General features: G+C 50.3%; 1 protein-coding gene across 2 annotated transcripts in view; it reads right to left on the minus strand.

Annotated features, from left to right (window-relative positions):
• Positions 1-21,232, minus strand: part of NISCH (nischarin) — a 62,691-nt gene that overhangs the window by 24,031 nt on the left and 17,428 nt on the right. The window contains exons 9-15 of one of the 2 annotated variants that reach the window (XM_070360061.1): positions 21,022-21,090; positions 20,337-20,522; positions 20,056-20,184; positions 18,600-18,713; positions 18,221-18,332; positions 13,999-14,123; positions 12,794-12,843 (exon numbers count right to left, since the gene is read on the minus strand). In XM_070360061.1, coding sequence (XP_070216162.1) covers positions 12,794-12,843; positions 13,999-14,123; positions 18,221-18,332; positions 18,600-18,713; positions 20,056-20,184; positions 20,337-20,522; positions 21,022-21,090 — 785 coding nt within the window. Of the gene's footprint in view, positions 1-12,793; positions 12,844-13,998; positions 14,124-16,601; positions 17,667-18,220; positions 18,333-18,599; positions 18,714-20,055; positions 20,185-20,336; positions 20,523-21,021; positions 21,091-21,232 lie in introns of those variants that run through there. The other variant, XM_070360062.1, reaches the window with a different exon arrangement.

Here is a 21,232-nt window from a genome sequence, read left to right on the forward strand (position 1 = left end):
AGAAAACTGGGTCTTGGGCCAAGGCCATGTTCAGTAAATCTTTAATCCGATTTCCTGTTGATAGGTGGAGCTGTGCTCTCTCCCTGTAGGGTAACGGAGACCTCCAAAAGGACTTATACCAGCACACCTCCCAGAACAGCTGCTGACCCCGAGAGGCAGGCCACTGTCGACCCACGCCTCTGCCAGAGACTACCGGACAGTCACAAGCAAGTCTGGCTCAGTCTGCTGTGGGGCCACTGCTCCTTTCTCCTGGGTCCTGGGGCACACGAAGTTTTGTTTGTGCCCTCCAAGCGTCTCTGTTTTCCCAGTCCTATGGAAGTTCTGTAACCAAATCCCACTGACCTTTAAAGTCAGATTCCCGGCAGATTCTCATTGACATGTTAGGAATCAGTGAACTAAAGTGAACTGGAGTGGGCGAATTTAATTCAGATGACCATTGGAACTACTACGTGGGCAAAAACCCCTTGAAGAAATGGAGTAGTCCTCATAGTCAGTAAGATCCAAAATGCAGTACTGGAGAGCAATCTCCAAAACAGCAGAATGATCTTTCTTTGTTTCCAAGGCAAACCATTCAATATCACAGTAATCCAAGCCTATGATCCAACCAGTAATGCTGAAGAAGCTGAAGCTGAACAGTTCTATGAAGACCTATAAGACCTTTTAGAACTAATACCAAAAAAAAAAAATGTGCTATTCAGCACAGGGGACTGGAATGCAAAATAGGAAGTCAAGAGATAGCTGGAGTTAACAGGCAAGTTTGGCTTTTAAGTACAAAATAAAGCAGGGCAAAGGCTAACAGTTTTGCCAAGAGGATGCACTAGTCATAGCAAACATCCTCCTCCACCAACACAAGAGAAGACTCTACACATGGACATCAACAGATGATCAATACAGAAATTAAGTTGATTATATTCTTGCAGCTGAAGATGGAGAAGCTCTATCGAGTCAGCAAAAACAAGCCCTGGACTGTGGCTCAGACCATCGGCTTCTTACTGCAAAATTGAGGCTCAAATTGCAGAAAGTAGGGAAAACCACTGCAGGCCATTCAGGTATGACCTAAATCAAAGAAAGACACGCAGTCAGAGGCAAATCAAGAGAGAAGGTAAGGGAGACAGAGAGAGACAAGAGACAGAAAAGAAAAGAGGGGAGGGGGTAGAGAAAGAGGGAGAGGGGGAGAGAGAGAGAGGGAGGCAGACATGGGGGAGGGAAGGAGAGGGGAAAAAAAGAGAGGGAAGAAGGAAGGAGGAGATGGGAGAGAGGGAGAGAGAGTTTGAGAAGGAGGGAGGCAGAAACGGAGGGAGGGAGGGAGAAAGAGAGAAGGGGAAGGAAGGAGAAAGAGAGAGCATGAGAGAGAGTAGGAGGGAGGGAGAAATCGAGAGTGACAGAGGCAGAGAAGGAAGGAGGTGTGAAGGCAGAGAGAGAGAGATGAAAGAGAAAAAGACAGGAAGAGAGAGACAGATACACAGAGAAAGAGAGACCGAGAGAAAAGGAGAGTGGGAAAAGAGCAAGAGAGAAACAGAGACAGGGAAAGAGACTAAGCCGGAGGGAGAGAGACGGACAGACAGACAAAGAGGGAATGGGGAGTGGGAGGAGAGGGAGAGAAAGAAAGAGGAAGGGAGGAAGACAGAGGGCGATGCAGACAGAGTTCAAGAGACAGGGAGGGAGGGAGACTGAGAAAGAGAGGGAACTAGACAGGGAGAGACCAAGGGAGTAGGTGGGAGGGAGGGAGACACGGTGACAGGGAGAGAGACAGAGAAAGAGAGGGGTGGGGGAGAGAGGGAGGAAGAAAAGAGAGAGGAGGAGAGAGAAAGGGGGAGAGAGAGGAGGGAAGGAGAGAAGGGGAAAGACAGAGATAGGAAAGAAGGGAGAGAGAGATACAGGAAGAGAGAGAAAGACCAAGAGAGGCAAGGAGGAAGACAGAGACACGGAGAAAGACAGATGGAGGGAGGGAGAGAGACAGAGAAAGAAAGAGGGAGAGAGAGAGAAAGACTGAAAGAGGGAGGGAGATAGGGAGGAAGGGATGGGGCAAAGGAGAGAAGACACATAGCGGGAGACAAAGAGGGACCGAGAAAGTAGGTGGGAGGGAGGGAGGGAGAGTAACAGAGACAGCGAGAGAGAGAAAGAAAAAGGGTGTTGGGGGTGGGGGAGAGGGAGAGAGAGAAAAAGGGAGGCAGAAAGAGAAAGAGACCAAGAGCCAGGGAGGGAGAGGGAAAGAGACAGGGAGGGAGGGAGAGAGAGACTGAGGGGATGGAAAAAAAGCAGTAAGAGAAAGAGGGACTGAAGGAGAGACAGAAATAAAAGCGGGGGCGGGGGTGGGGAGAGAAAGACAGGGTCAGGCAGAGAGCTGAAGAAAGATTAAGGGAGGGAGAGAGGGAGGGATGGAGGGAGAGTGACCAAGAGAGAGGGAGGGAGGGTGGAAAAAGACAGCAAGAGAGACAGACAGAGAGAAACAGAGACACAGGCAGAGAGACCAAAAGTGTGTGTGATGGGGGCGGTGGGGGGTGGGCTAGGGGAGAAACAGAGTGACAGGGAGGCAGAAAGAGACAGAGCAAGAAAGAAGGGCCAACTCCAGGGAGTAGGGGAGGCAGAGAGAGAGGGAAGGAGGCAAAGAGAAAGAGGGAGGGAGAAACAGAGAGGGTGAGGGAAAGAGACAGGGCAGAAAGAAGGGGGAGAGAGAGAAAAGGATAAAGGGAAAGAGAAAGAGACCAGGAGACCGAGAAAGACCAAGAGAGAGCCCGGAAGAGAGACAAAGAGGAAGACAGACACACAGAGAGGGTGGGAGAGAGGGAGAGGCTGAAAGGAGGAGGGGGACAGAGATTCAGAGAGACAGATCCCGAGAGAAGGGGGCAGGCAGGGACAGAAAGCGAAAGAGAGAGGGAAGCAAGTGAGTGAGGGGGGTGGCGGGAGGCAGGCAAGGTGGGGGGAGAGCGAGACAGGGCAAGAGACACAGACAATGAAAGAAGGATGGGAAAAAACCAGGGCACAAACGAACCTGCCTAAGAAACAGCCTCACAGACAGAGAGAACAGATACAGTTGCCAAGGGGGAGCGGAGGAAGGAAGGGATGGACTGGAGTTCTGGGTTAGCAGAGGCAGGCCCTGATATTTGCGATGGTGGCCCAATGGTTAAGAATCTGCCTTCCAACGCAGGCGCGGGTTAGACCCCTGGTTGGGGAGCTAACATTCCACATGGCACATGGTAACTAAGCCAGCTCGTGACAACAAGAGTTTCGAGCTGCAACTACTGAGTCCATGCGCTCCGGAGCCATGCTCCACAAGAGAAGACTGAGAGCTGCAATTAGAGCAAGCCCACACACTGCGATGAAGGCTCAGCTCAGGCCAATACACAAATCATATGTTTAAAAAAGAGCGGGGCGGGGGAGACTGGGGAGTACTGAGAGCAAACATGGAAACCAGAGGTGAGGCACAGATGGTGGAGTAACAGGACAAGGAATTCACGTCTCCTAACACAGTGGCACCAACCAGGTGCCGGCGGGGGACCCCAGACACCTACGGGACTGGAGGAGCCTCCATGCAAGCAGGTAGGATGTGGTGGGGGAAGGAGGGAGGGAGGAAAAGCAGAGGCGGGATGGGGGGAACCCCTGAGGGGTGGCTGGGGGAGCAAGCTCCCACACTTGGAAGAGCCCACCCATGGTGCAGGGATCAGCAGGGAAGGGGAGAGAGCTTCTCAGGAGAGGGACATGGGAGGACTACATGACAGGGGTCTCCTCAACCTGCTCAGGACCCAGGGAGCCTACTGGGGTCCAGAGTCTGAACCTCCACCCCTCAGGGACCCCTGGCTGTGCAGGTCCTGAGCCTAAGGCCAGCCCCACAGGGGCTACTGTGATTCTGTTTAGCTTTGTTGTTGTTGCACTTTTATTTTTTCTAATATATTTTCTAGTTTTATTTTTTATTCCTTTTCACTCTCTGCTCCTTCTTTGTTGCTTTTCTTGGGGGGCGGCAGGGGAGGGCAGCACTTTGTGACCTGCGGGGTCATGGTTCCCAGGCCAGGGATCAGGCTTGAGCTCCTGCGGTGGAAGCACTGAGTCTAAACCCCTGGACTAACAGAGACCCTCAAACCCCAGGCAATATTAATCAGTGTGAGCTCTCCCTGAGGTTCTCCTCTCAGCACCAAGACCCAGCTCCACCCATGGCCTGCAAACTCCAGGGTTGGACGTCTCAGGCCAAACAACCAGCAAAACAGAAACAGTCCCACTCACCAAAAAAAAAGAGAGAGAGACAAAAAATATAATACAGACGAAGGAGCAACGCAAAAACCTACAAGACCAAATAAATGAAGAGGAAACAGGCATATACCTGAAAAAGAATTCAGAGAGTAATGACAGTAAAGATGAGCCTAAATCTCAGGAGGAGAATGGAGGCACGGGTCGGGAAAATACCAGAAATGTACAACAAGGACCTAGAAGAACTAAAGAGCAAACAGTGATGAAAAACACAAGAACTGAAATGAAAGATACACCGGAAGGAACTGATAGCAAAGTAACTAAAGCAGAAGAATAAATAAGATCGAAAGAACTGTTGAGGAGCAGAATAAAGAAAAAAGAATAAAAATAAATGAGGACAGTCTCAGAGACCTCTGGGACAACATTAAACACACCAACGTTCAAATCACAGGGGTCCTGGAAGGAGAGAAAGGGTCTGAGAAAATATTTGCAGAGATTATAGTTGAAAATTTTTCTAACACAGGAAATAGGCACCCAAGTCCAGACAGTCCCATACAGGATAAATAGGAGAAGATACACACAGAGACACATATCAATCAAACCAACAAAAATTAAATTTAAAAAAAAAGCAAAAAATAATATACAAGGGAATCCCCATAAGGTTATTAGCCAATTTTTCAGTAGAAATTCTGAAGGCCAGACAGGCGTGGCAAGATGTATTTAAAATGATGAAAGGGGTAAATCTACAACCAAGATTACGCTACCTGGCAAGGATATCATTCAGATCCAATGGAGAAATCAAAAGCTTTACAGACAAGGGATTTCTCTGGCAGTTAAAACTCCACGCTTCCAATGCATGGGGTATGGGCTCGATCTCTGGTCAAGGAAATAAGGTTCCACATACTGAGGAATGCAGCCAAAAAAAAAGTAAAAAAAAAAAGCTTTCAGACAAGCAAAAGCTAAAAGAATTCAGCACTACCAAATCGGGTTTATGACAAATGCTTAAAGAACTTCTCTAGGCTGAAAACACAAAGAAAGAAAAGGACCCACTAAAAATAAATTCAAAGTAATTAAGAAAATGGTAATAGAAACATGCATATCAATAATTACCTACAATGAAAATGGACAAAACGCTCCCACCAAGACACAGATTGACAAAATGGATCAGAAAATAAGACCTGTACTACCCAAAAGAAACCAACTTCAGACTTGCAGTCATACAGACTGAAAAAGAGGGGATGGAAAAAGATATATTCCATGCAAATGGAAATGAAAAGAAAGCTGGGAAAGCATTACGCACAGCAGATAAGATAGACTTTAAAATAAAGACTGTTACAAGAGATAAGGAAGGCTAGTACATAATGAAGGGATCAATCTCACAAGGAGGGATAACAATTATAAATGTTTATTCACCCAACACAGGAGCACCTCAACGCATAAGGCAAATGCTAATAGCCATAAAAGGGGAATCGACAGTAACAGAAATAGAAGGGAATTTACCACCCAACTTACACCAATGGACAGATCATCCAGACACAAAATAAATAAGGAAACACAATCTTTAAATCACACAATAGACCAGACAGACTTAACTGATACTGACAAAATGTTCTACTCAAAAGTGGCAGAATACACTTTCTTCTCAAGTATACATGGTACATTCTCCAGGATAGATCACATCTGGGGTCACAAATCAAGGCTCACTAAATTTAAGAAAATAGAAATCATATCAAACATCTTTTCCAACCACAGCACTATGAGGTCAGAAATCAATTATGGGGGAAAAAACTATGAAAAACAGAAAAACACATGGAGGATAATCGACCTGCTACTAAATAACCCAGAGGTCACTAAAGGAATCAACAACACACAGAGGACGTCCCCGGTGGCCCAGCGGTTAAGAACCTGCCTGCCCGTGCAGGGGACCTGGGTTTGATCCCGGGTCTGGGAGGATTCCACATGCTGCAGGGCAACCAAGCCCGTGCGCCCAACTCCGGGGCTCACCGGGCGCAAACGCGGAGCCCCGCCTCCCAACTCCTGAAGCCTCTGCAGACTCCACAGCCCGTGCGCCTCCCCCGCTGAGCCTGCTCGCTGCAACTGCTGAAGCCCACGCGCCCTAGAGACCGTGCTCCACAGCGAGAGAAGCCGCCACGCCACAGCTAGAGAGGGGCCCGCTCACTGCAGCTTGAGAAAGCCCACCCGCGCCAACAAAGACCCAGCGCAGCCGTAAATGAATAAACGAACTAATTCAGAAAGATACACGCACCCCTATGTTCACAGCAGCGCTATACACAGAAGCCAAGACACGGACGCAACTTAAATTCCCATGGACAGATGAGTGGATACAGATGTGGTACATATACGCAACGGGCACTGCTCAGCCATAAAAACAGAACAAAACAATGCCATCTGAAGCCAACATGGATGCAGTGAGGGATTATCATACTAAAGGCAGTAAGTCTGAAAGACAAATACCATATGATATCACTGATATGCAGACTGTAAAATAGGGCAAATAGAGAGTGAGGGAGAAAAAAGAGAAAGACAAAGAGAAAGCACCAGAAAGAAAATGGGAGACAAAGAAAGAAGGAAGGTGGGAGAGAGAGGAAGAAAGGCAAACAAGGAGAGAGACACACAGAAGAGAAACAGAGAGCGGGAGGGAAGGAGCTAGGAAGAAAGAGACAAGGGGGAAGAAAGAGAGAAGGCAGAGAGAGAGAATGAAGGGAGAAAGAGAGAGAGAGAGGTAGGGCTGGAGGGCGAGACAGGAGGGGGGAAGGAAGTGAAAGATAAAGAGAGAGACAGGGAGAGAGACTGAGAGAGAGGGTGGGAGGGAAGGAGAATTAGAGAGTGACACAGAGAGAGACAGAAAGAGAGAGAATAGGGAGTCAGGGAGAGACTAAGACAGACATAGGGAGTGAGAAAGAAAGAAAGATGCAGGGAGAGAAACATGAGAGACAAACAAAGAGGGAGGGAGAGAGACAGAGAGGCAGAAAGAGACAAGGCTGGAGAGTGACAGGAAAAGCAGCAGAACCAGACAGACAGACATGGGGGGAGAAACGAAGATGCAAGAGAGATGGAGGAGGGGGAGAAGTGAGCGAGAGGAGACACAGAAGACAGAAAAGAGAAGGAGAGAGGGAGAAAGAGGAAAGGACACACAGAGAAAAGCGAGGAGAGAGGAGTAAGAAAGAGGGAATGGCAGGGGAGAAAGAGAGACAAAGCCGGGGCGGGGGGGGGAGACAGAAAAAGAGTGGGATGGGGCAAGAGAGACAGAGAAAGAAAGAGGGAAGGAGAGAGAGAGCAAGAGAGAGGATGGGGGGGGAGAAACAACAAAGAGGAAGAGAAACTGAACAACAGGGCAAGAAAGAGAAAGGAGAAGAGACAGAGAGAGAAGGAGGGAGGCAGAGAGAGAGAGTGGGAGAGGGGAAAGGAGAGAGAGACAGGGGGCAAAAAACCAGAAAGGGAGAGAGACAGAGAGAGAGAGTGGGAGAGGGGAAAGGAGAGAGAGACAGGGGGCAAAAAACCAGAAAGGGAGAGAGACAGAGAGAGAGAGTGGGAGAGGGGAAAGGAGAGAGAGAGGGAGCAAAAAACCAGAAAGGGAGAGAGACAGAGAGAGAGAGTGGGAGAGGGGAAAGGAGAGAGACAGGGAGCAAAAAACCAGAAAGGGAGAGAGACAGAGAGAGAGAGTGGGAGAGGGGAAAGGAGAGAGACAGGGAGCAAAAAACCAGAAAGGGAGAGAGACAGAGAGAGAGAGTGGGAGAGGGGAAAGGAGAGAGACAGGGAGCAAAAAACCAGAAAGGGAGAGAGACAGAGAGAGAGAGTGGGAGAGGGGAAAGGAGAGAGAGAGGGAGCAAAAAACCAGAAAGGGAGAGAGACAGAGAGAGAGAGTGGGAGGCAGGGTGTAACAGAGCGCGACCGAGAGAAAAGAGGGAGATAGAGAAAGAGAGTGAGACAGGGAGAGAGTCACGGAGAGACCAAGACAGATGTAGGGAAGGAGACAGAGGGGGAGACAGTGAAAGAGGGAGGGAGAGGGACAAAGAGAGAGACAGAGAGGGAGGGACAAAGAGAGACAGAGAGGGACAAAGAGAAGAGTGTAGGAAGCAAAGAGAAACAGAGAAAGAAAGAGGGAGGGATAAAGACAGACAGAGAGGGGGAGAAAAAGGGAGAAAGAGTAGGGAAAGAGACAGAGAGAAAAAGTGTGTGTGTGGGAGGAAGGGAGGGAGACAGAGCAAGACAGAAAAAGAAAAAGGGAAGGAGGGAGGCAGAGAGGGGCGGGTGGTGGGGGTCAGAGAGACAGAGAGAGCAGGAGAGAGACAAAGACCAAGAAAGAGGGAGGGAGAAAGAGAGCAAGAAAGAGAGGCAGAGAAAGAGAGATCAATAGAGGGAGTGAAATAGAAAGGAGCGGGGTGCAAGAGGGATAGAGAGACAGACAGGTGAAGAGACAGTGACAGAAAATAAAACAGGGAGGGGGAAAAGGCACAAATAGACCTGCCAACAACGGCCTCACAGATACAGAGAGCAGCCTTTTAGCTGCAAAGGGCGAGGGGAGGAGGGAAGAGATGGACAGGGAGTTCCAGGTTAGCAGGCGCAAACTCTGATATGTACAACCAATACAAATGTCCCTGGTGGGCCAGTGGTTAAGAGTCTGCCTTCCAACACAGGGAATGAAGGTTAGATCCCTGGCTGGGGACTAACATCACATGTGACACAGGGCAACTAAACCAGCTGGTAACAACTAGAGAACCTGTAGCCTCAACTATTTAGTAGAACCCATGCTCCGCAACAAGACCAAGAGCTGCAACTAGAGAAAGCCCACATACTGCGACGAAGACCCAGCTAAGGCAAAAAGGGATGGATGAACAACAGAGCCCTAACATACAGTGCAGGGAACTAGATCCAATCTCCTGGGATAACCATAACGGAAAACAACACGAAAAAGCATGTGTATGTATGTATAACTGAGTTACCTTACTGTACAGAAGAACTACACTAGAGAGGTCTTAATGACCCAGATAACCACAATGGTGTGGTCACTCACCTAGAGCCAGACATCCTGGAATGCAAAGTCAAGTAGGCCTTAGAGAGCGTTACTGCAAACAAAGTTAGTGCAGGTGATGGAATTCCAGCTGAACTATTTCAAATCCTAAAAGATGACGCTGTTAAAGTAGTGCATTCAATATGCCAGCAAATTTGGAAAACTCAGCGGTGGCCACAGGACTGGCCAAGGTCAGTTTTCATTCCAATTCCAAAGAAGGGCAATGCCAAGGAAAGTTCAGATTATTGCACACTTGCACTCATTTCACATGCTAGCAAGGTAATCCTCGAAATCCGTCAAGCCAAATTTCAACAGTACATGAACTGAGAACTTCCAGATGTACAAGATGGATTTAGAAAAGGCAGATGAACCAGAGATCAAATTGCCAACATCCACTGGATCATAGAAAAAGCAAGAGAATTCCAGAAAAAACATCTATTTGTGGTTCACTGACTACGCTAGAGTCTTTGACCATGTGGATCACAACAAACTGTGGAAATTTTTTAAAGCAATGGGAATATCAGACCACCTTACCTGTCCCCTGAGAAATCTGTACGTAGGTCAAGAAGCAACAGTTAGAACCAGACATGGAACAACAGACTGGTTCAAAATGCGAAAAGGAGGACGTCAAGGCTGTATATTGCCACCCTGTTTATTTAACTTATATGCAGAGTACATCATACGAAATGCTGGGCTGGATGAAGTACAAGCTGGAATCAAGATTGCTGGGGGAAATATCAATAACCTCAGATATGCAGATGACACCATCCTTTCCGCAGAAAGTGAAGAGGAATTAAAGACCCTCTTGATGAAGGTGAAAGACGAGCATGAAAAAGCTGGCTTAAAACTCAACATTCAAAAAATGAAGATCATGGCATCCAGTTTCACCAATTCATGACAAACAGATGGGGAAACGATGGAAACAGTGACACATTTTATTTTCCTGGACTCCAAAATCACTGTGGACGGTGACTGCAGCCATGAAATTAAAAGACACTTGCTCCTTGGAAGGAAAGCTATGACCAACCCAGACAGCATATGAAAAAGCAGAGACATCACTTTGCCGACAGAGGTCTGTACAGTCAAAGCTATGGCTTTTCCAACAGTCATGTACGAATGTGAGAGCTGGACCATAAAGAAGGCTGAGCACTGAACAATTGATGTTTTTGAACTGTGGTGCTGAAGAAGACTCTTGAAAGAGTCCCTTGGACTGCAAGGAGATCAAACCAGTCAATCCTAAAGGAAATCAACCCTGAATATTCACTGGAAGGACGGATGCTGAAGCTCCAATACTTTGGCCACCTGATGCGAACAGACAACTCATTGGAAAAGACTCTGATGCTGGGAAAGACTGAAGGCAGGAGGAGAAGGGGATGACAGAGGATGAGATGGTTGGATGGCATCATTGACTCAATGGACCTGAGTTTGAGCAAACTCTGGACATAGTGAAGGACAGGGAAGCCTGGCATGCTGCAGTCCATGAAGTCGTAAAGAGCTGGACACAACTGAGCGACTGAACAACAACAAGGCCCTCCCAACAGAAGTTTACACAAGCCTCTTAGCCTCCTCCATCAGAGGGCAGAGAGAAGAAGCGAGAAGAACCATAGTCCCACAGCAGCTAAAACAAAAACCGCATTACAGAAAAGTTAATCAGCTTGAAAAAGCAGAAATCTATGTCCCAGATGAAGGGACAAGATAAAACCCCAGAAAAACAACTACATGAAGTGGAGATAGGCAACCTTCCAGAAAAAAGAATGGAGGCAAAGAATGAGAAGATGCAAGGAATGTTTACCAAAGACCTAGAACTAAAGAACACACACAGAGAGATGAATAACACACTAGAAGGACTCAACAGCAGAATAACTGAGGCCGAACAGATAAACGACCTGAAGGAGAGCATAGTGGAAATCACTGCCGCAGAACAGAATACAGAAAAACAGAATGAAAATGAACGAAGACAGCCCAAGAGACCTCTGGGACAACAATAAACGCACAGACATTCGCACTGTAAGGGTCCCAGAAGGAGAAGAGAGAAAGCACCTGAGAAATTATTTGAAGAGAAAATAGCTGAAAATTTCCGTAACATCAGAAAGGAAACAGTCAACCAAGTCCAAAAAGAATGAAATAATTGCATCTGTAGCGACATGGATGGACCTAGAGATTGTCTTACTGAGTGAAATGAGTCAGACAGACGAAGAGAAATGTCATATGACAACCCTTATATGCAGAATCTAAAAAGAAATGATACAAATGAACTTATCTGAAAAACGGAAAACAGACTCATGGACTTGGAGAACTTGGAGAATTGCCAGAGGGGAAGGGACAGTTGCAGAGTTTGGGATAAACATGTAAACACTGCTAAATTTAAAATGGATAAGCAGCAAGGTCCTACTGTATAGCACAGGGAACTCAATGTTATGTGGCAGCCTGGATCAGAGGGGAATTTGGGCAAAAATGGATACATCTATATGTATGGCTGAGTCCCTTGGCTGTCCACCTGAAACTATCACAATGATAATCAGCTAAACTCCAAAATAAATTATAAAGTTTAATAATAAAAAAGGAATGAAATTAGAAAAAACAAAGCTTTTATACATAAAGAATCCATTATATATATTTTAGAAACTATTTAGAATTTAGACTTATGAATTTTTGCCTAAGTAAAAAATTTACAACATTTTGATTCCACTTAACTTAGTATGAATAAAATGTTAGATTTCTATTAAAAAAATAGATATGAACAAGCAACAAAGGTTTACTGTACAGCATAGGAAACTAGTCAGAATCTTGTAATAACCTATAATGGAAAATAATTTCAGAAACAGTCTGTCTGTATTTGTGTAACTGAATCACACACAAAAAAGAATTCTACTTTTTGAAATTTAGTAATGTTTATCTTTTTGCCAGTTTCTTTAAATGTCCTATGGACATCTAATAACAATGTATGAGATACAAAATTTTAAATGTATTCATGTAGGATATAAGATTAACACAAATTAATATAAATACAAATCTCTTACAGTTTAATTATTGATGACATTATTCAAGACACTCCTGTTATTTTCCCTACATTTAATAAAGTATTCTCACAGAAATGCTAATATGTTTCACTATGATTATATATTTTTTTCTTTTCCCTTATACTTCTTTTGATTTTTGCTTTATGTATCTTTCTTTCTTTGTTGTCAGGTGTCTAATGGGTTAAGATGTCAATCTTGTTTGTGAATTGTACCTGTTGTAATTAAATCACCTTTGTCTCATTTAAAAATATATAAATTTTTTAAAAAAGAAGACTGGAACAATCATTTTAAAATCACAGATTGCACAAAACAGGCAATGGACTAAACTGGCCTTGATATGCTGACCCCTAGTACAGGGTAACATTTGTGAAAAGCAAAATTTAGGGATTAGAACTGTGAAACAGACCAGAGCCCATTTCATCTGTTTATTTATTCAAAGGAAGACCTAATTCTATGCAACTTCCGTGAACAGATTTTTCACACAATCTTGGCTACTACCAGCCCACGCTGAGCACACACAGAAGGCCCCGAGTGTCTTCTCCAACGGTGTCTTCCCTACCTCACACCGCCAACAGCTCCCGGCACGTCCCTTAAATCATCAGAAGGTGCCTGCCAGGAAAGGAAACAGGGTCAGCCCCCAGCTGCTCAGCCACGCCCTGAACCAGGTACCAGCCCTGAGCCCTCCCTCATGGCCCTGCAGGAAGCGCCTCGCTATCCGCACTCCACCTCGTGGTGGATCGCGGGGCCCCAAGAGACAGAGAGTCACCCAGTTACCCCGCCAATGCACAGCAGGGCTGAGGTTCCCACCTGGGTCTGACTCCAGTCCATGCTTCCAACCTCTGGACCAGAGCCTCTCACCCTCTGCAGCTCAGCTTGTGCCTCTGGGTCTGGCACCTGAATGTTCCCTGTGCCATACCAGAGAGTCTACATGGACTGCCTACCAATCTGGTGTTGGGCCAGAAGAGGACATGGTGAGCAGAGTGCCATACCAGAGAGTCTACGTGGACTGCCTACCAATCTGGTGTTGGGCCAGAAGAGGACATGGTGAGCAGAGGCTGTGTAGGGCCTGGCAAGGCCTCCCAGTGGTCTCTGGGCAGCAGAGAAGACCTAGGGCTCAGGAGCCTCCTACTGTGACCCTGGGTGAAGGGAGAGTGTTGGGACAGAGCAGAACTGCCCACTGCCCCAGTGCGACAGGGCATGACTGTGTTGGTGAGCAAAGACAGGGCTGGGAAGGCTCAGAAACCAAGCACACTCCCCCCACACACAGCAAACGAGCCCCTCGCACACCTGCCGGCCTCTTTCTTCCCGAGACACAGGAATTAGCTCAGGGACCCTCAGCAGCAGCCACAGAGGAGGTAACAAAGTCACAATGTCCCCAGGCTGACAGGTAGAAATGGGCAAAATGGCCCAGAGGTGCCAGACAGCAGGGGAGAAACTTCTTGATGGGTTTGGAACACAAACAAGCCCCCCCAGGACCTTTTGAACTGCTTTCCTCAGGAAGTCTGTTCACAGGCACTAAGGGTTACCTAGCTTTGCCCCTCAGGACCCAGCGAGAGAAAACTGCCTAACCCCATCAGCCCAGAGAGAGAGACAGACACACAGATGCTAACCGAACAGACCCTGAACCACACAGCAGAGTGCCCCAAGCACTGGCCACATCCGCCATGACTCCAGACCGGCCACCTCCTATTTGCAGACAGCTGGAGGCAGAAGAGCGGGCCACAGGACCACCAACCCCGGGGAGGAGGAGGAGGAGGAGGTTACCTGTCCCGCAGGGATGGACTCCAAGGAATCAGAGCATCCTCCCACAATGGACCGGTCCTCAGGAGTCAGACTGTCGGTGGATGAGAGGCTGCTGGCCAGGGCCTCCTCTTGCACGAACATGATTCCTAGAGAGACCAGGGGCAGGCGGGTGGGGCAGGCGGGGCAGGAGAGCAGCCATTCAACAAATGGGGCTGTGTCCTCGGGCTACAGCATGGCTGGGGGCTAATCAGACCCCCCAAATCCAGGCAAGTGGATTACAGAAGAAAATGTTACAACCAAAACCTTAAAATAACTAGAAGAACGAACGCCTGCTCATCTAATCTCAGGACGGGAATTTCTGAGCCTGAATCCAAAGGAAGAACTTGAGGTGTGACTATATAAAAACTAAACTTCTGTAAGAAAAACAAACTTGAATGAAATGAGAAAAAAGTGCTCACAGTATTTGTCAAAGGCTTGTATCTTTAATCTATAAAATGTTCTTACAGATAACAAAAAATGGGGGAAAGAAATCCCACTAGGAGGCTGCAAAGAACGAATAGACATTCCACAAAAGAATAGCCAATGGGCGTGACACAAGACCAAGCTCACCCTCCGAACCATCCGAGAAGGGAGAGTTCTGCCTCTCACTTCAGCAAAGGTCAGGCTGTGTGGCCTGACTGGGCGGAGGCAGGCACTGCGGGGCGAGCTGCCCCGCCCGTTCAGACAGCAGTTTGGCAAAATGTCCAGGAGTCTTACACGCGTTTGCTCCTAGAGCCTCTTCCTGGGGACAGAGCTGAAGCCTCTCCACCCTGCCACCCAACAGCCCTGGGAAGCTCTGCGGATCCAGGAGTCCCGGACCCCTCATCAGAAGGCCGGGCCTGCTTGCTGGCTCGGGTTTCCTCCGGGGCTGGCAAGGACAACCCAGGCCCAGCTTCCCACAGGACACATCCCACTGACTCTCCCCAAGGCCACCGGCAATGGATAGCACACTCTGACTCATTCAGGCCGTTTTTAAAGCCTGCTGAGGTTGTTGTATGAATTCAGCTCATCTGGGTCCATTATTTCACTCCAAACATTTTCTAGACCGGTTGAGGATAAAATGTTTTTTAACTTTCTCCTAAATGCAGCTGGTTGGATGAATGCTGGGTGTCAACCCCTAATTCCACCAAAATTTCGAGGAGGCCAGGGCTCGCCTCCATCGCCTGGCTTTACTACCAGTCACCACGGCCCAACAAAATGACTCAAAGAGAGCTCACAGAGCCCCACACCCTTGTCCAGCTCAGTTGCGGCCTGGGGTCAGGACAACTTGCACAGCCCAGGTCCTCTACTCATGGGCTGGGCAGGCAGATGGTCCAAATCCAGACCCACCCCACCCAGAGCAAAGCAGCAGGGGCTGTGCACAGGCAGGAAGGGCGGCAGGCACACAGCCAGGCATGAGGCATGCTATTCTCTCCCGGAACCCACCCCCTCCTCCCTCACGTGCTCAGATCCTACCATCCTTTGAGAGTCACCTCACATACACCTCCAGAGCAAAATCCTCTCTGCTCTAGACAGACCTCTCTTTCACAAATGCCCCAAACTCCCTTGGGGGTACTGCTCAGCTTCCCAAGAGGCTCCAAGTTTCTCAGGGGACTGTCCTGGTCACCTGGAAACCCTCCAACAAACACACAGGCGGGGAGCCCTTACTGACCGCTTCTGATGGACCAGCAGCAGCGCCAAGTGCTTCCCAGCGTCAGCTCATGCACGCCTCCGTTATTTACCACAGCTCATCAAATCTAAGATGCGTGGATGTGGCGCCATCTTGGTCTTAGCAGGCGTCCGCGGAAGGTGTTCCCACAACTCCATCACGAACACCAGCTGGCTGACAGCAACTACGAGACGCACTGACTGACAGCTGCCTCTCAGCTTCAGAGGCAGAAGGTGGAGTGCGTGCATCTTAGAGTCGATGAAGCAGGGTAGAGAAAACAGAGCTTCTGGAGGCGACAAGCTGCTTCAGGGACCACAGCCAGGGAAGCTGCGATGTAAACTCAGGGCACCCAGGCCAGGCGCCTGCTCTCCTAACCACGTCTCTACAGCCTCCTCTCAGCCCCTGGACCTGGCCTGGCTGGAGAATCAACTCCGACACTTCCCACATCAGTCCCCGTGGCCACAACCCTCCATGGCTCCAACAAGCTGGGCTAGCAGGTCCTGAGGTGACCAGAGGCCTTGTGTTTATTGGATAGTCCCCTCCTGGCGGGCCTCCGGGCGTAGGGGGTGGGGGACAGCTTACTCACAAGTATGTCCACTTCTACAAAAGCGGGCTGGGAGCAAAGCTGCTCCCTGCAGAAGAAATCCTTGCCCACACAGGCAAGGTCCAGCAGCACATGGTTGAACACAAATTTCCGTGGATTCCTCCACATTAGCAATAAAAACCAGTATTTTCCTGTCACTACCCTCCCAAACCCTGTTTGGAGCTGAGGAAATGTGAACAGGGACAGTCTTTCTGCTTCCTTCCTGGACTGTGGTCTGTACAAATAACTGGTCAGAAAGGGCCACTCAGGGGACGGGACAGGGGACATCAGAATCCCTAGACGGGGCCCAACCTTTGTTGTTTCTCACCAAAAGGAAAGAGATGTGCACACAGAGACATCCACTGCAGTTTTATTTATAAGAGGATCTGGAGACAACGTCTAAATGTCCAGTACAAGGACTGGGAAAGGAAGGGGAGGCTACAGTGAGCCACTGCATGGTGCCCCCGGAGCGGGGCGGTGAAGAAGGGGACTGAGTCTGGTTCTGGCTGCTGCAGAGGCTTCGCCGCCACAGGGGGGCCCCCCACAACTGCAACTGTGGGGGGCAGACACCTCCCTTGCCACCCACAGCTCACTCGCCTGCTCACACTCACTGATTCCTTGCCTTGACAAGGGCAGACTGAGAACTGGCGGGTCCCCAGCCGGGCGGGCCAGCCGCACCTCCCGGTCCCCAGAGCCTAGCCACGCAGACCCCCTGCAGGCCGTAGGGCCGGAGGCAGGGAGCGGGCCTGAGGAGGGCTCTGGCCCTCCTGACAGGAGACAGGTCAGGGAAGCATCTTCAAAGTGATACAGGCCCCCTCCCCTTTTACATTAAAAAAAAAAGAAATAGAAAACCAGAACTTCTCAATCAAGAATGTTACTAACGCAAACAGATGGCGACTCTGGCACCGACATGCCCCGCCCACACTCTGGCTCACATCCACGGCTGTGACCTTGGTGAGCTGCCCGGCCCAGGCTCTCTGACTGAACCCAGCATTCTTCATATCCCACCTTCCCCTCTCGGCGGTAATGGCTGCAGGGCACTCCGGACCGCGGCTTAAACTCCCTCCCTCTCTCTCACGCCCGCCATGGCCCATGTTTTGCTGGCAGAAACAGCGCTGCGCCGAGCATTTCACCTCCCCCTTCCCTGTTATCTTAACCCGCTAAGATAAAATCCCCACCAGCGGGGTTACCAAGTCAAGGGGTGGGAACGTTTTTCTGGCTCTTGAAACATAGGGTCAAACTGTTTTCCCAAGACCTCACACCAAGTTCTCCAACTCCAGGAGCCCGGGCGGGCGGCGTTCTTTCCTGTGTGTCCCGAGCCTCGGCTCCACTCGGGACGGCACACCCTCCCCTCTTCCGTGGGGGCCGGGCCAGCAGACACTCATGGGACCTGCTTCACTCACTCATCTCCGAGGATGCCTGGGTTCAGAGGTGAAAGCCCTTTGAAAACGCTAAGACAGTGGGTGGGTGAAAGGGATTGGTCTTCCATGGGTCCACCAACAGCCCATCTCGGCCCCACCAACACAGCGTTCGGGGCTGGGTCACCAACAGGGCCATGGCAATGAGGCACACTCCCCACACAGGGACGGGGCGGGGGCACCTGACTCAGGGAAGTAACCAGGAGGCCTGGCTTCTCGTTAACAGGCAGCCAGCCTGCCCACACTGCCTGCAGGCGCTTGGGGTCCTTATGGGCCAGCAGCCCCGAGCCTGTTCAAAGAGCACACCCCGCAGTACCCTAGAGGAACTGGATGTGGGTGTCAGAGCAATGGGGAGTCTTCACTGAACAAACTGAGAAATCAAGCCAGGCACCCCCCAGCCATGCGCCTCCCCAGGAGGGGCTGGTGTGCAAACAGCACCGTGCCCTCCCTGCATCCAAACCCGCTCCCCCAACCCCAGCCCAGCTGGGGGCCCGGGCAGGGCCTGTGCAGCTCCGTCAGGGAGGCAGACACACACATACACACATACACGGTTACCTTGGTTGGAGAGGATGGGCTGGGGCAGGGAGGCAGAGGTGGGAGCCGCGCTGGGTGGGGAGCTGCTGGGTCTGACACAGGGGGCAGCAGAGAGCCGAGAATCCTCACTGACCTGAGGGGGAGTGCTGAGTCAGCCGGGCAGAGGTGAAAGATCCAGGAGAACAGAACTGGGCAGAGCCAGAGACGTGAGGAGCTAATGGTGCTCGCAAACAAACACTGGGGACAGGGAGGACCTCGACTAACCCTCAGCAACCCCACGAGGCAGGTCCGATGGCCACCCCCATCTCACAGATGAGAACGGATAGGGACACACAGCCGGCGGGAGGCCAGGGTGGCAGGGCCAGGACTCCACTCCTCCACCTCCCACACGAAGACTCACCTTCTTCTCAGGGTTGCTTAATTTGGACTTGACCTCTTTGGCTTTCTGAATTGCTTTTAGCACTTCCACTGTGTCCAACTCTTTCTCTGTGGTCACTGTGTTGTCCAGGCAGACCTACGGTGTTCAGAAAATGGCCATCAGCACCGGGGCTGGCAGCATGGAGCGAGCAGTATGGCGGGGTCCCGCCGAGGTGTGGGCCAGGCCCCCTGAGGACAGACAAGGCTGCAGGGGCTCAGCCTCCAGGAGGGAGATCTCTGCCACCCATAGAAGCGACCAGGGAGCTCCCTGGAGTGACCCAGCAAGGCCCCGCAACGCCTAGTCTGGCTCTGGGAGCTCCTCTTGGAAAAGAGAAGGCAGGGCACAGGGTTCCCTGAGAAGGCCTCTGGGATGGCTGGGAGTAGGGGAAGGTGGTGCCTTGAACTAAGCCTCCGATCATGATGAAACTCGTATCTGCAAAGAGCAAGGGGAGAGCCTTCTGGGCTGGGAGAGTCAAGGCATGGGAAGCAGGTAGGAAGGCAGGACCCCACCCCCAAGTGCAGGAATGAGCTACGGGCCGGCAGGCAGTGGGGAACAGCAGAGCGGTCAAATGAGGGAAAGTCCCAAGGGCCAAGGGAGGGGAGCTGATGTCTTGGTGACAGTGTGGAGAAAGGGGCACTGGGGTGGAAAACACACAGAGGGGTGGGGGATGACGCAGACAGACTTCCAGCTGTCTTTCGGCCTGGGATCTGGGGGGAGTGGGAGCGTGGCCTGCTCAAAGCAAGGAGACAGGGGAACCTGCAGGGCACCTGTGGGGCGGGCAGGTGACCATCAGCAGGCAGCAGATACTGGGCTAAGTGACACTGGCCAAGGTGGGTAAACACATCTGGTTTATGATGAGATTTTATGGCCAGAAGTCGTCCAGGAAATGAGATACTTGGAATTAAGTATCTTATTCTTGACTCTTGCCTACAATAAACATTGTTTGTTGTTTAGTCACTAAATTTCTGTCTGATTCTGCAACGTCATGGGCTGGAGCCTGCCAGCTCATAATCTGTCCATGGGATTATCCCAGGCAAGAACACTGGAGCGGCCTGCCACTTTCTCCCCCAGGAGACCGTCCCGACTCAGGGATGGAATCCGCATCTCCAGCACTGGCAGGCGGGTTCTCTACTGCTGAGCCGCCAGAGAAGCCCACAGTAAACGTTACTTTTTAACAAGTAGAAGACAGTCCCTCCACACTCAGGCTGTGCCTGTTGGTTCCTGGAGAGCCCCCCAGGCCTGATGCTCTGATGGAGGCGACATGAGGTCAGCCTACGGAGGAAGCGTGGCAGCCTGTGGCCCCTAAGAGAAGAGGAGCAAGGGAGCCTTTTCCTATGGAGGCAGTGGGCTTCCCTGATCCGAAAGGCCACTCAGGGTCAGGACGGCCTTGTGAAGCAGGCAGATGTCACCTGCAGCTGAGTCTCCCCAAGCAGCTTACCTCCGAGGCCCGCTCTCCGAACTGAGCCAGCACCTTGGTCCGATAGTCGGGGATGATACTCAGGGGGTTGTTCAGCAGAGCCACGTGCTCCAGACACGGGAGGCTGCCGATGCTTCTGACCTCTTCCATCTGAAAGGCATCCCCCGAGTCCCTTCGCTAACAACTCAGCAACGTGACAACACGAGCCAACGGCCAACAAAAGCCCCCCGTTCTCACTGAAGTGACCAACGTCGAGGCACAGCCTCCCCAGAACCCTGTGTCCCTTCTGGGGCGCAGCTCACCTGTTCGATTCTGTTGTCGCTGAGGTCCAGGTTGACCAGGGAATAGAGCTTGTGCAGGCCACTCAGATGCCTCAGGAGGTTGCCCGCCAGGTTCAGGGTCTTGATGTTGCCCAGTTTGGTGTGAGCCCCTTCCAAGGAGGAGAGCTTGTTGTAGGACAGGTCCACGTGCACAAGGTTGTACAGGTGCTGTGGCGGCAGCGACAACAGGGTCCCGGGGTTAAGGCCAAGGGTCCAAACAACGGGCACCGATGTGAAGGGGGACGGGCCTTCCAGCCTCAATGACTAGTTCTGCAGGTTGGCTCTGTTCCCGCTGACATTTTTTCAGAAGGGAAACTCTTCTTCCCTGCACAGGTTTACAGGGCCAACACGGCCCACAGGGTAGGAGTAGAGGCAGGGTTTGAAAACAAGGCTGTCCATCTTCACAGTGGAGGCATCATCTTTATCATGTCCAATGTGTATTTATACTTTGGGAAGTACAGCAACACATGCTCATTGCATTGTTGCGACCTAAAGGGAATGGCAGCAGGCTCTGCCTTTACAAACCTCTGGTACACCCAGATACCCTTCAAGTGCCCATGAGAGAAATCCCAAGACTCCCAAGGCCACATCAGCCTCCTGGATCTCAGGAGAATGGGACCTTGTGAGAAGCTCACAGACAGTAAAGGTCTCCAAAGACACTAATTACCTGCAAATTGTTCATGACCAGCACTCCATTGTGACTCAGGTCCAGGAACTCAATCTTTGGAATCAGTTTCTTGTGAAAGAAAAGACAACACCTGACGTTACCCTAGGAGACTGAACCCTTTCCGGCCCCTCCACAGGAGGGACAGATGCTTCTGCCTGCCCACAGACTCCTGGGCAGGCCATCTGTGCAGGGCCCCTGACAGGACACCTCC

This window comes from Bos mutus, chromosome 22 (genome assembly GCF_027580195.1).
Source record: "Bos mutus isolate GX-2022 chromosome 22, NWIPB_WYAK_1.1, whole genome shotgun sequence".
Lineage (NCBI taxonomy): Eukaryota > Metazoa > Chordata > Mammalia > Artiodactyla > Bovidae > Bos > Bos mutus.